The 13,856-nt window shown below is 49.3% G+C and overlaps 1 protein-coding gene across 1 annotated transcript in view; it reads left to right on the top strand.

Annotated features, from left to right (window-relative positions):
- The window catches only part of PPP1R1B (protein phosphatase 1 regulatory inhibitor subunit 1B), a 168,770-nt gene that overhangs the window by 140,028 nt on the left and 14,886 nt on the right, over positions 1-13,856 (top strand). The window contains exons 4-5 of the mRNA XM_069237449.1: positions 8,212-8,287; positions 12,755-12,982. Coding sequence (XP_069093550.1) covers positions 8,212-8,287; positions 12,755-12,982 — 304 coding nt within the window. The remainder of the gene's footprint in view (positions 1-8,211; positions 8,288-12,754; positions 12,983-13,856) is intronic.

Raw genomic sequence — 13,856 nt, 5'->3', positions numbered from 1 at the left:
GATTGATGCACCTGCTCCTATGTTACCTGCATAGTCTAGGCCCCTCTCACACACCTGAATATCCCCGGTAATGAGGGTCAGTAGACTGGTGCACCTGTCCCGGTGTTACCTGCACAGTCCCCTCTGTCACATCTGATGTTCTTGCTGTACCTGTACGGATTAATGTGTCTGTCCCTGTGTTACCTGCACAGATCCCTCTCTCACATCTGATGTCCCTGATAGAACTGGCAGTACCTGTACAGATTAATAATATATATATATGTCCTATTGTTACCTGCACAATCCCCTCTCTCACACCTGAATAGCCCTGGTGCTGTCAGTCCGTAGATTGATGCTCCTGTCCCTGTGTTACCTGCACAGGTCTCTCTCGCACATCTGAGGTTCCTGCTAGAATTGGCCTACAGATTGATGTACCTCCAGATGAATGTATCTGTCTCTGTTACTTGCACAGTCTCCTCTCTCACACCTTATGCCATAGGTCATGCCAGTCTATAGATTCATGCACCTGTCCCTGTTACCTGGGCTGTACCCTCTCTCCCTACTGATGCTCCGTGTAATGTCAGTCCATAGGTTCATGTTACCTGCACAGTCTCCTCTCTCACACCTGATTTTCCCTGCCTGTGTGGACCGGTAGATTGAGACATTTAAATCTCCCTGTGTTACTAGTAAAGCCCCTTGACCCTGGTAATGTAGGTTTAAAGACTGATGCATCATTTCCTGCTATCTGTGCCGTCTCCCGTCTCCCACCTGTTGATCCAGATTCTGCTAGTCTACAGAATGATGCAACTATTCTCCTTAACTGCCCACTCCCCTCTCTCACACCTGATTTCCTTGTAATGTTACTCTATAGCTAGACGCATCTGTCCCTGTGTTACCTACATAATTCCCTCCCTCACAGCAGCTGCCCCTAGTAATATCAGTCTATAGATAGATGCACCTGTCCCTGTGTTACATGCTCAGTCCCTTCTCTCGCACATGAAAATCTCTGGTAATGTTAGTCCACAGACTGGGATACCTGTACCTGTCTTACCTGCACAGTCCCCTCCCTCACACCAGCTGTCCCTAGTAATATCAGTCTATAGATTGATGCACCTGTCCCTGTGTTACCTGCACAGTCCCCTCCCTCACACCAGCTGTCCCTAGTAATATCAGTCTATAGATTGGTGCACCTGTCCCTGTGTTACCTGCTCAACCCCCTCCCTCACACCAGCTGTCCCTGCTCAGTCCCCTCCCTCACACCAGCTATCCCTAGTAATATCAGTCTATAGATTGGTGCACCTGTCCCTGTGTTACCTGCTCAACCCCTTCTCTCGCACCAGAATATCTCTGGTAATGTTAGTCCACAGATTGATGCACCGGTCCCTGTGTTACCTGCTCAGTCCCCTCCCTCACACCAGCTGTCCCTAGTAATATCAGTCTATAGATTGATGCACCTGTCCCTGTGTTACCTGCTCAGTCCCCTCCCTCACACCAGCTGTCCCTAGTAATATCAGTCTATAGATTGATGCACCTGTCCCTGTGTTACCTGCTCAGTCCCCTCCCTCACACCAGCTGTCCCTAGTAATAGCAGTCTATAGATTGATGCACCTGTCCCTGTGTTACCTGCACAGTCCCCTCCCTCACACCATCTGTCCCTAGTAATACCAGTCTATAGATTGATGCACCTGTCCCTGTGTTACCTGCACAGTCCCCTCCCTCACACCAGCTGTCCCTGCTCAGCCCCCTCCCTCACACCAGCTGTCCCTAGTAATATCAGTCTATAGATTGATGCACCTGTCACTGTGTTACCTGCACAGTCCCCTCTCTCGCACCAGAATATCTCTGGTAATGTTAGTTCACAGATTGATGCACCTGTCCCTGTGTTACCTGCTCAGTCCCCTCCCTCACACCAGCTGTCCCTAGTAATATCAGTCTATAGATTGATGCACCTGTCCCTGTGTTACCTGCTCAGTCCCCTCCCTCACACCAGCTGTCCCTAGTAATATCAGTCTATAGATTGATGCACCTGTCCCTGTGTTACCTGCTCAGTCCCCTCCCTCACACCAGCTGTCCCTAGTAATACCAGTCTATAGATTGATGCACCTGTCCCTGTGTTACCTGCACAGTCCCCTCCCTCACACCATCTGTCCCTAGTAATACCAGTCTATAGATTGATGCACCTGTCCCTGTGTTACCTGCACAGTCCCCTCCCTCACACCAGCTGTCCCTGCTCAGCCCCCTCCCTCACACCAGCTGTCCCTAGTAATATCAGTCTATAGATTGATGCACCTGTCCCTGTGTTACCTGCACAGTCCCCTCTCTCGCACCAGAATATCTCTGGTAATGTTAGTCCACAGGTTGATGCACCTGTCCCTGTGTTACCTGCTCAGTCCCCTCCATCACACCAGCTGTCCCTAGTAATATCAGTCTATAGATTGATGCACCTATCCGTGTGTTACCTGCTCAGTCCCCTCCCTCACACCAGCTATCCCTAGTAATATCAGTCTATAGATTGATGCACCTGTCCCTGTGTTACCTGCTCAATCCCCTCCCTCACACCAGCTGTCCATAGTAATACCAGTCTATAGATTAATGCACCTGTCCCTGTGTTACCTGCACAGTCCCCTCCCTCACACCATCTGTCCCAAGTAATACCAGTCTATAGATTGATGCACCTGTCCCTGTGTTACCTGCACAGTCCCCTCCCTCACACCAGCTGTCCCTGCTCAGTCCCCTCCCTCACACCAGCTGTCCCTAGTAATATCAGTCTATAGATTGATGCACATGTCCCTGTGTTACCTGCAGTCCCCTCCCTCACACCAGCTGTCCCTAGTAATGCCAGTCTATAGATTGATGCACCTGTCCCTGTGTTACCTGCACAGTCCCCTCCCTCACACCATCTGTACCTAGTAATATCAGTCTATAGATGGATGCACCTGTCCCTGTGTTACCTGCTCAGTCCCCTCCCTCGCACCAGCTGCCCTTAGTAATATCAGTCTATAGATAGATGCACCTGTCCCTGTGTTACCTGCTCAGTCCCCTCCCTCACACCAGCTGTCCCTGCTCAGTCCCCTCCCTCACACCAGCTGTCCCTGCTCAGTCCCCTCCCTCACACCAGCTGTCCCTGCTCAGCCCCCTCTCTCGCACCTGGGCCCGAATTTTATATTGGACACACGGTCCTTGTTTGCCTTATTGTGCACTCAGTGCAAGAATGTGCTGTCCTCAGTGCAACGGAAAGCTCTGATAGTTCACTCCTGCACTTAGAATAGTGTACTAGCGAAAGAAAGGCCCACAGTTTGAAAAAACAGCTCGGTCCTTCCCTGCAGGCACACTGGCCTCTGAGAGGGGTATAGAAAACAGAGCACAAAAATCCTGCTCAACCTGTATGGATTCTGTGTAGAAATCAGTTATCAATGACCCACGCTATGTAATACAGGCGTTACAAAAATGACATTTTTAATTGATTCTTATCCAAAAAAAATCCTTTCACAGTTTATAATAAATATACATATTCTATACATCATTCAGTTTCTTCTAAGTAACCACAACCATTAATCTCATACATTCCAATAATTCAACCCTCAGACGCCCCATAACACTCAGAAGAGGTCCAAGAAGCCTATTACCCCAAAGTGAGGAAAAATATATAATGTACACCTTACACAGTACTGGGTCCTGGCTCCTGGCCAGGGGACCATGAAAGAGAAAAACTTGACACAGGTTCGGTTGATCATATTTCTTTTGTACCACCTTTCCGGGGACCAACTGATGGTAAAAATGTTAATAGTGATAGGATTAGGGGTTAGACTGTCCTTATCAGATTCTGGTCATAACCAAAAATGGTTCTGTCGAACCTGCTTCATTTAAGAGCATTTTATAATTTGGGGAGTGGTCTCTGAGGTGATACTCTTCAGTAGTAAGAATATATGTCACGTGATGTGAAGAGTCCACTAACTGTGTCCACTAACTTGTGCGAATTGCAATAATAACGATTGGCAATAAACACAGGTGCTCCACAAATTACATAGCAAGGGTGCAGTGGCGCAGAGCTCGCGAAAGGTGATTAGGTGAAGACTGAATCGAAGATAACATAGCTTGGATAGGAATTACCATATTGGTAAACAGTAACCCCGTAAGATAATAAAGTGTCACTGTTTACATAAAAATCCACAGCCAAGCATGTAAACATGTTTAGTGCCAACGTTTCGGCATGTTGAATGATGGTTTTAAGTAGATCAGGTCTTCATCAGGACAAGCGTTTTGGTTGGGACCAGTAGTTTGCTCCAATGGCAAAATGTATGTTTAAGGGTGGATGTTGTTAAAGGTTGCCCAATTAGAGGAGAGAACAGAGTGAATACATTAGTGTTTCACAGTTAGTAAAGAGAATGGGGTAATTATATCTGAATTTCACAACAAGCTGTGCACTGTCCGGGTAAGACTCGACAGTAGTTGTGCACTTGCACTAGAAACAATCGAAGCTCTTCAAAAAAAACAAAAAACAATTGTTTCCAGTCAAGCACATGACTTTTGTGGAGTCTAACAGAAGTATAAAGGACCAGAAGTATGAAGAGCATTGTGTACAAAACTGAGAGTCTTGAAAAGGACACGTTTAAGGATGGGGAGCCAGGACAAGTCCATGAGATGGCCAGAAAAGTGGCCGCAGACATTATTAGGAATATCAGATGGGAGAGATGGGACTATGCAGATAGTTTCTGTTGTCTTTGGTGATGTGTTTCTGTAGATTTGTGTGTCTGTTCCTGTGTAACCTTCACTGTCCCCTCTGTCGCACCTTGTGTGTAGATTGATTCACCTGTCCGTTACCTGCACAGTTAACTCTATTACTCTCGATGTCCCTGTGATGTCAATAAATAGATTGATATACCTAACCTTCTTACCTGCACAGCCCACTCTCTCACATCCGATGTCCCTGGAAATTCACGGTCTATAGAGTGAAGCAGCTGTCTCGTCCTGTTACTTTCACAGCCAGAGGCGTAGGTTTGGGGGGTGTATGGGGTGTTACACCCCCTAATAAATGTACTTTATGATAAATAGTTAGGTAGAGGTGTTTTCAGTTGGGTATGGTGAGATGTCTGTCGGAATTCACCAGGATTTTTTTCACACACACATACAAAAACACACACGCTCTCTTTCTCTGTTTTGAAAGTCCTCAAAAATACTAGTTATTTTACAAAATATTGTGTTTTATCTTAGTACTATTGCCAATTGCACTCCCTTTTCACTGACCGTCGGTTCCCTCTCCTGCGCCGTGCTTGTCGTATAATGTGTGTAAACATTATATGCCAACCTGTTTGTTGGAAAATCTGAAGCCCCCCCCCCCCCCCCATTCTTACTGCCCAAGCTCCCCCCGTTCACAGCCCCCTCTTTCACAGCTGGTGTCCATGGTAGTGTAGATCTATAGATTGATGCACGGTCCCTTCAACCTGCAAGGTGCCCTCCCTCACACCTGATGTACATGGTAAGTCTGTTTATGGATTGATGCTCCTGGCTTTTTACCTTCACAAGCCCTTCTCTCACACCTTATGGCTCACATAGTGTAATGCTCCAGTCCATGCATTACCTGTACTGTACCCTCCCCATTCTTTCTGATACTCCTGGTATTGTCAGTCCACAGACTGATACACCTGTGTTACCTGCACAGTGCAGTCTCTCGCACCTGATGTACCTGGTAATGTCGGTCTACAGATGATGCACCTGTCCTTCTGCAGCCGACACCTGATGCTGCTGTTACTGTCTATCTATAGATTGGGCACTTGTGCCGTTTCACCTATACAGACTTCAGTCTCACACCTGAAGACCCTTATAATGATAGTCTATAGATGATGCACCTGCCCTTCTTACCTGCACAGTCTTCTCTCTGACACCTGGTAAGGTACATCTAGAGGTACACGCGCCTGTCCCTGTATTACCCGCCCAGCCCCCTCTCTCACACCTGGTGCCCCTGGTAAAGTTGGTTTACGGATGATGCACCAGGCCTTGCTACCCGCACAGCCCCCTCTCTCACACCTGGTGCCCCTGGTAAAGTTGGTTTACGGATGATGCACCAGGCCTTGCTACCCGCACAGCCCCCTCTTTCACACCTGGTGCCCCTGGTAAAGTTGGTTTACGGATGATGCACCAGGCCTTGCTACCCGCACAGCCCCCTCTCTCACACCTGGTGCCCCTGGTAAAGTTGGTTTACGGATGATGCACCAGGCCTTGCTACCTGCACAGGCCCCTCTGCACACTTGGAAACGTCTATCTGCAGATTGCCGCTCTGGTTTCTGTTACCTGCGCAGTCCTCTCTCACACTTGGTAATGCCTATCTGTAGATTGCTGCAGCTGTCTCTGTTACCTGCACAGCCCCCTGTAATGTTGTTCTAGATTGCTGCATCTGTCTCCTTTACCCGCACAGCCCTCTCTCTCACACTTGGAAACCTCTATCTGTAGATTGCTGCATCTGTCCCTGTTACCTGCACAGCCTCCTGTAATGTTGCTCTAGATTGCTGCATCTGTCTCTGTTACCTGCACAGCCCCCTGTAATGTTGCTCTAGATTGCTGCATCTGTCCCTGTTACCTGCACAGCCTCCTGTAATGTTGCTCTAGATTGCTGCATCTGTCTCTGTTACCTGCACAGCCCCCTGTAATGTTGTTCTAGATTGCTGCATCTGTCTCCTTTACCCGCACAGCCCTCTCTCTCACACGTGGAAACCTCTATCTGTAGATTGCTGCATCTGTCCCTGTTACCTGCACAGCCTCCTGTAATGTTGCTCTAGATTGCTGCATCTGTCTCTGTTACCTGCACAGCCCCCTGTAATGTTGCTCTAGATTGCTGCACCTGTCTCCTTTACCCGCACAGCCCTCTCTCTCACACGTGGAAACCTCTATCTGTAGATTGCTGCATCTGTCCCTGTTACCTGCACAGCCTCCTGTAATGTTGCTCTAGATTGCTGCATCTGTCTCTGTTACCTGCACAGCCCCCTGTAATGTTGCTCTAGATTGCTGCACCTGTCTCCTTTACCCGCACAGCCCTCTCTCTCACACGTGGAAACCTCTATCTGTAGATTGCTGCATCTGTCCCTGTTACCTGCACAGCCTCCTGTAATGTTGCTCTAGATTGCTGCATCTGTCCCTGTTACCTGCACAGCCCCCTGTAATGTTGCTCTAGATTGCTGCACCTGTCTCCTTTACCCGCACAGCCCTCTCTCTCACACGTGGAAACCTCTATCTGTAGATTGCTGCATCTGTCCCTGTTACCTGCACAGCCTCCTGTAATGTTGCTCTAGATTGCTGCATCTGTCTCTGTTACCTGCACAGCCCCCTGTAATGTTGCTCTAGATTGCTGCACCTGTCTCCTTTACCCGCACAGCCCTCTCTCTCACACGTGGAAACCTCTATCTGTAGATTGCTGCATCTGTCCCTGTTACCTGCACAGCCTCCTGTAATGTTGCTCTAGATTGCTGCATCTGTCCCTGTTACCTGCACAGCCTCCTGTAATGTTGCTCTAGATTGCTGCATCTGTCCCTGTTACCTGCACAGCCTCCTGTAATGTTGCTGTAGATTGATACACCTGTCTCTGTTACCTACACAGCCCTCTCTCTCACACTTGGAAACCTCTATCTGTAGATTGCCGCACCTGTCTCTCTGCTCAGCCCCATGAAATGTTGCTCTAGATTGCGGCACCTGTCCCTGTTACCTGCACAGCCCCCTGCAATGTTGCTCTAGATTGCTGCACCTGTCTCTGTTACCTGCACAGCCCCCTGTAATGTTGCTCTAGATTACCGCACCTGTCTCTCTGCTCAGCCCCCTGTAATGTTGCTCTAGATTGCTGCACCTGTCTCTGTTACCTGCACAGCCCCCTGTAATGTTGCTCTAGATTACCGCACCTGTCTCTCTGCTCAGCCCCCTGTAATGTTGCTCTAGATTGCTGCACCTGTCTGTTACCTGCACAGCCCCCTGTAATGTTGCTCTAGATTGCTGCACCTGTCTCTGTTACCTGCACAGCCGCCTGTAATGTTGCTGTAGATTGCTGTGCCTTTCTCTGTTACCTGCTGCTGCACCTTTCTCCTTTACCCACACAGCAATCTCTCTAGCACTTGGAAACCTCTATCTGTTGATTACCGCACCCGTCTCTCTGCTCAGCCCCATGAAATGTTGCTCTAGATTGTTACATCTGAATCTGTTACAGTCTCTGTGTCCCCTTTCTTTGTCCCCTTTTCTCATCCTGTCTCCCAGAGGTCAGGCGGAGATGGACATCCTCTGAAATCCAAGAGGCCCGGCAGCTGCAGCTACGTCCCGCCCTCCCTTAAAGGTAAGGAGTTCTGCGGTGATGGTCCTTGAACCCCACTCCTGTGAGCGGGAAGGGTAGTCTCCAGGGGGTGTATCACATACAGGGCCTGGTGGTGAGCAGAGAGGGCCACAAGCCAGAGGCACAGAGGACTTGTCCCTGTCTCCAGGCACAGTGGCACCAGGAAGGCACGAAGGGGCACGGAGGTCACAGGCTGGCAGGGGGCACAGCCGGGACTGTAGCTGGACAGGGCACAGACTGTGCCTAGTCTGGGGTTCAAACAGATGTGGCCGAAAACCTCAAAGGGGTGTTCACAGGAAGTTTGTCAACAGAGACAAGTCTGGGTTCACCCTACCTTCCTCGAGACCCTTCCTGGAATCGAAGCTTCCTAGAAATAGTTAATATATTTGTAATAAACCCGGGGGCGTGGCGCCCCGATGGGCCCGAAGCCCAGAATGCAGGGAGCGTGTACCTGGCAGGGAAGCGCCGACCGGCGGGGTCTGGGCCTGGAAACAAACCGCGTGTTTATAATGTGCCTTTTCAGCTTATAATGGAAATATTGAGCTGCTGGTCTGGCGCTGCCTTTCCTTAATCTCCCGAGGTGTATTTTAGTCCCTCTCTCTCCACAGTGACTTGGGAACTGGGCATTTGTTTGTGTGCTTGTGTGAAGGCCAGACGACCCCAAGCCATTGCAATCCTCTCCCTTGAGCTCACTGACGCCCTCATTTTGGCGCTTTTTCCATCTCCTGTCCGTGTTCTCTCCTTTTCCTCTTAGCACTTCACTTTGCCCTCCCCCTTATCTCCCTGTGTCCCCTTCAATTTCTATCCCTATCCTCATCCCCCAAGCCGCCATTGTTTTCTCGAGGTGGACGAGCCACAGAAACCTCCCGCCAGACTTGGGCCATATGCTTGGCTCTAGCTCAGTTCGGAGTCCTCTTGGAACCTCGAGCCCAAAATATGCTAAATGAGAGGCGACGTGGCCTAGTGCCTAGAGGTGTCAACCGTGCAGCATGGGGAAGTAGCTTAGAATCCTGGCCTTGGCTAAACATACTGCGATCTAGCAAATTTCCCTATTCCTAAAAAATAAACGTATATGGTAGACTGTCCTTTGGGATGGTGAAGTGCTCTAATGTCTTTGGGTAAGGTTTACGCTATCCAAAACTGCCAATACAAAGGTGGATTCTGCCTGTCACCCATGCTCTAAACTGATAAATGCTTTTGCTGTGAGAAAGAGATACCTTTGTATTGGCTAAAATGCAGCGTGAAACTGGAAAATCTGGAATCATTCCAGGCTTCCCTGAGTGGCAAAATTTGTGACCCAAGGCAAATACTTTATTTTACTACCCCATTTTGTTCATCACTCATGAGAAGTCTTCCAAATACGTGAATTCAGGGTGTGCACTGTTCAAAAACCTCTTCTGTTTAATAGTCAATAATGTTGCTCCATCTATAATAAGAATGAAGGCTACATATGGGGTACACATGACAACTTGCCACGTAGTTCACTTAGAGCATTGTCATTGTGCCGGATCACAAATGTTTCTCAGTTCAAGTTTAAAAACTCTCACATTTAATTAGTGTTTCTCAATGCAGGTATAAATAGTCTGATGTACTAAAGTGAAACGCATCCATGTGTTAAAGAATAATTTGAAGACACATTATCGTATTCAAACATTATGGGCCTCATTCTGAGGCCGGCGGGCACCGCCATATGGCCGCTCCGCGGTCGAAAGACCGCGGAGGCCATTCTGGCTTTCCCGCTGGGCTGGCGGGCGACCGTCAGAAGGCCGCCCGCCAGCCCAGCGGGAAACTCCTTCCCACGAGGAAGCCGTCTCCGAATGGAGCCGGCGGAGTGGGAAGGGTGCGACGGGTGCAGTAGCACCCGTCGCGAATTTCAGTGTCTGCTAAGCAGACACTGAAATTCAAAGTGGGGCCCTCTTACGGGTGCCCCTGCAGTGCCCATGCCATTGGCATGGGCACCGCAGGGGCCCCCAGGGGCCCCACGACACCCCTCACCGCCATCCTGTTCCTGGCGGTCGAAACCGCCAGGAACAGGATGGCGGTGAGGGGGTCGGAATCCCCCATGGCGGCGCAGCAAGCTGCGCCGCCATGGGGGATTCCTCAGGGCAGCGGAAAACCGGCGGGACACCGCCGGTTTTCCTGTTCTGACCGCGGCCATACCGCCGCGGTCAGAATGCCCTGCGGAGCACCGGCAGCCTGTTGGCGGTGCTGCCGCCGACCGGAATGACCCCCTATGTTTGTTGCATGATTTACATACCAAATATTTTCATGTCTCGGCTCAAGCACAGGTCTTAGAGCCATACTAGACCCTCGGCGCAGCGCGGCTTTGGCTCGACTGCCTCTGTTAATTTGGGGCTCTCCTACCTCTTTCATTTTTTCCTCTCTGCCCCCTTTCCGTCTCCACCTATTCTTTTTAATCTTCCATCCTCTCTTTTTCTCACTCTGTTCCACCCCCGTCTTTTTTCCTCTTTCCTCCTACCGTCGTTCTATCCACCTACCCTTCCCATGCCACCTTCTCTCTTTATCGCCTACTCCACCTTACTTCCCTCCGTTATGAGTATCCATGTCCCCTCCATCACTTCTCTTCACTCGTCCCTATCTCCCTTCCCCTTCCCCTTTTCCCCTCACTCTTCATCCTGTTTCTTCCTCTCTCTCTCCCAACTCTTCCCCTCTTTCTTTCTCTCCTGGCTCTCCTTTTCATCTTCCCTTGGCCGCAATTACCTTTTTTCAAATATATTTTTAGCTGTTTTCCTCAGACTGTCTCGATAAACTTCTTTTAGCATCAGACTGCTTGTCTGATTGTTTTGGGTGGGAATGATAAACATAAAACTAGTCGGTAATCCAGGAGAGACCTGCTGGGCTCAGTGTGTCCGTTCCATTATCGCAGGTGACCTGGTGTCACGGCCTAATGCTACAGAGAAAACCTAGGGTCAGAGCAGAGGTCATGTGTGGAACTGGTCCTGTAACATACAAGAGACCCAGGGCCATGCCCCAGTACCAGACTGCTGACGTGGAATCAAAGGGCAGGGTTGGTACTTGTGGAATGTCTTAGGCGTCCTTGGATCAAGGCCAAGAAGACAAAGTGCATCTGATGTCAGAGGGTCGGGGTTGAACTGATCCAATACCTTCAATGACCCCGGGGGTGAGAGGGCAACTCTATAGCAGGCCAGTTATCATAGCTGAACCGTAGACTTGAAGAGAGATTAATGATTTAATACATTACCATGTGGCCAAGGCTCAGAGAGCAGTGATGTGGCCGGTCCAATATTACATGAGGCCTAGAGAGTCATATGAATAGGAGGGGCTGGTCCAATGGCACATGCCACCTGGGATCTGATGGTGTGGTTTGTGCTGGTCCCACATCGCTGAAGTGAGTTTGATTCTGAAGTCAGGATGGGTTAGCTACAATGTCACAAGTGACCTCAGAGGTGAAGAGGGTCCAGAGTACCACCTGGTCAGAGGCAGGGGTCTGGCTGGTCCAATATTACCACCAACTGAGAGCATATTACAGATAATCAGGGACCGGGCTATACCAATACAACTCTGCTGACCTGGGGTAAGTGGTCAGAGATGGGGCACACGTTTCAGCTTTGCTCTGATGCTTTCCTATCACTAGATGCAGATGGCACAGGGATGGGCACATAATGTTATGGGCAAGCGGAGCCTTCCAAAGATGGATCCTCAAGGGAATAGTCTGTAGATTAACCCCAGGGAAAAGAGACGGGGCTTTGCATTTTAAGGGGACGTCAAACCCCCATCGGCAGACTGGGCTTCACATCCTTGACAGTGACTGCTTAAGAACAGGCACGTTTAGTATGATTGGGCTGCCTGCGTCCAGAGGGGATGGAGGAAGGGATGTTCCTCATGGCCGTGGCCACTGGAATTATGTGATTTTGAGGCTGTTGCATTTTCTACATAGAGATTTGCAGCACTGGCCACGTAAACCATCATGGACAGCAAAGTTTATAAATTTTAACAAAAAAAAATGTTTCTAGCTCAAACGGATCCAAAGTTACTAAAAGCGCTGCAACGCGTATTGCTGTGCAGTGACGGGCGCTCTGCGAAGGTTAACTAGTCCCCTTTCAGTTGCTGATTGCTTTAGTTAGGCATTCATATGATACTCGTGGGGTAATGTGCCTGGACTGTGTTTAACGTGTGTAGAAATGAAAAAAGAGCTGAGTAATGCTGCCACAAAGTGTGTCACATTTTGCCACGTAATTTGCCTTGTTTACCACTTAATTCAGTCAACCATAATGTATAATTTAGACCCCTGCTGCCTCATAATTCCAGTGGCCCTGCCTGCTCATGTTGAGAAACAGAATGCATTTAAACAGGCGGGAAGCACCGGATACAGCTCGGGATGAAGGGGTAATCCCTGACACAAGATGTGGGGGCGGAGAGGGAGTCGGGGTGCCTAAGGGGATCGTGGTTATGTGGCCGTCTCCTCATTCACTGACGCTTTGTTTGAAGCTGTCCAGCGGATAGTCCAGTCCCACCTGGATTCCATCAGCTCACGAGGGGGCAACAGCGAGACGGCTGAGGAGGACCCCGAAACCCTTGATGAGGACGAGGAGCCCCCGGACGAGGACCCCGAGTGCCTTGAGGAGGAACCCGAGCCTCTGAATGAAGACCCCGAGCCGGAGGACGATGACGCGTCAGAGGGGGCAGACTGCTCCGACACATTGCAGGAGACACCTGGTGAGTCTGAAGCCGGAGGCGGCGCCTTAGGTGAAGGGCTTGTTCTAGGACGCTGCTTCTCAGCACAAATGGATTGTCTGTAAAATTAAGCCATAAATGTGCTGTGCCTTGGGAGAGGGAGGGGTGTGTTATTGTTCTGTATTGTTTACTAGTAATGTGCTGTTATACGCCTGTACTATCAGCACAAAAAATCAATAAAGAATTTATATATATATATATATATATATATATATATATATATAATACGTGAGTGACACCTTACCAGAACTGAGGGACAGGATAGTCTGACGTGGGAAGCGAATGAAAGGAAACATATTTGATTGGCTGAACATTTGGGACATTTCCTTTTTAAAACAAAATGTGCACCATGGTTCACTTGAGCAATATATTTAGGGGCATATTTATACTCCGTTTGCGCCGGAATTGCGTCGTTTTTTTTGACGCAATTTCGACGCAAAACTAACTCCATATTTATACTTTGGCGTTAGACGCGTCTAGCGCCAAATTCCATGGAGTTAGCGTCATTTTTTAGCGTGGACACCTACTTTGCGTTAATTATATGCAAGGTAGGCGTTCCCGTCTAAAAAATCGACTCCGAGGCATGTGCGTCGGATTTATACTCCCGGGTAAAAATCACACCCGGGAGTGGGCGGGTCAAAAAAAATGATGTACGGCCGCTTTTGCGACGTTTTTTAGCGCCTGCAAAAGGCAGGCGTTAAGGGACCTGTGGGCTCTGAATGAGCCCAGGGGTGCCCTCCCATGCCCCCAGGGACACCCCCTGTCACCCTTGCCCACCCCAGGAGGACACCCAAGGCTGGAGGGACCCATCCCAGGGACATTAAGGTAAGTTCAGGTAAGTAGTTTTTTTTTTTTT

The sequence above is a fragment of the Pleurodeles waltl genome, chromosome 6, assembly GCF_031143425.1.
Source record: "Pleurodeles waltl isolate 20211129_DDA chromosome 6, aPleWal1.hap1.20221129, whole genome shotgun sequence".
In the NCBI taxonomy this organism is placed as follows: domain Eukaryota; kingdom Metazoa; phylum Chordata; class Amphibia; order Caudata; family Salamandridae; genus Pleurodeles; species Pleurodeles waltl.
The sequence above is the reverse complement of the archived record's forward strand: the minus strand, read 5'-3'. Positions and strand labels throughout refer to the sequence as shown.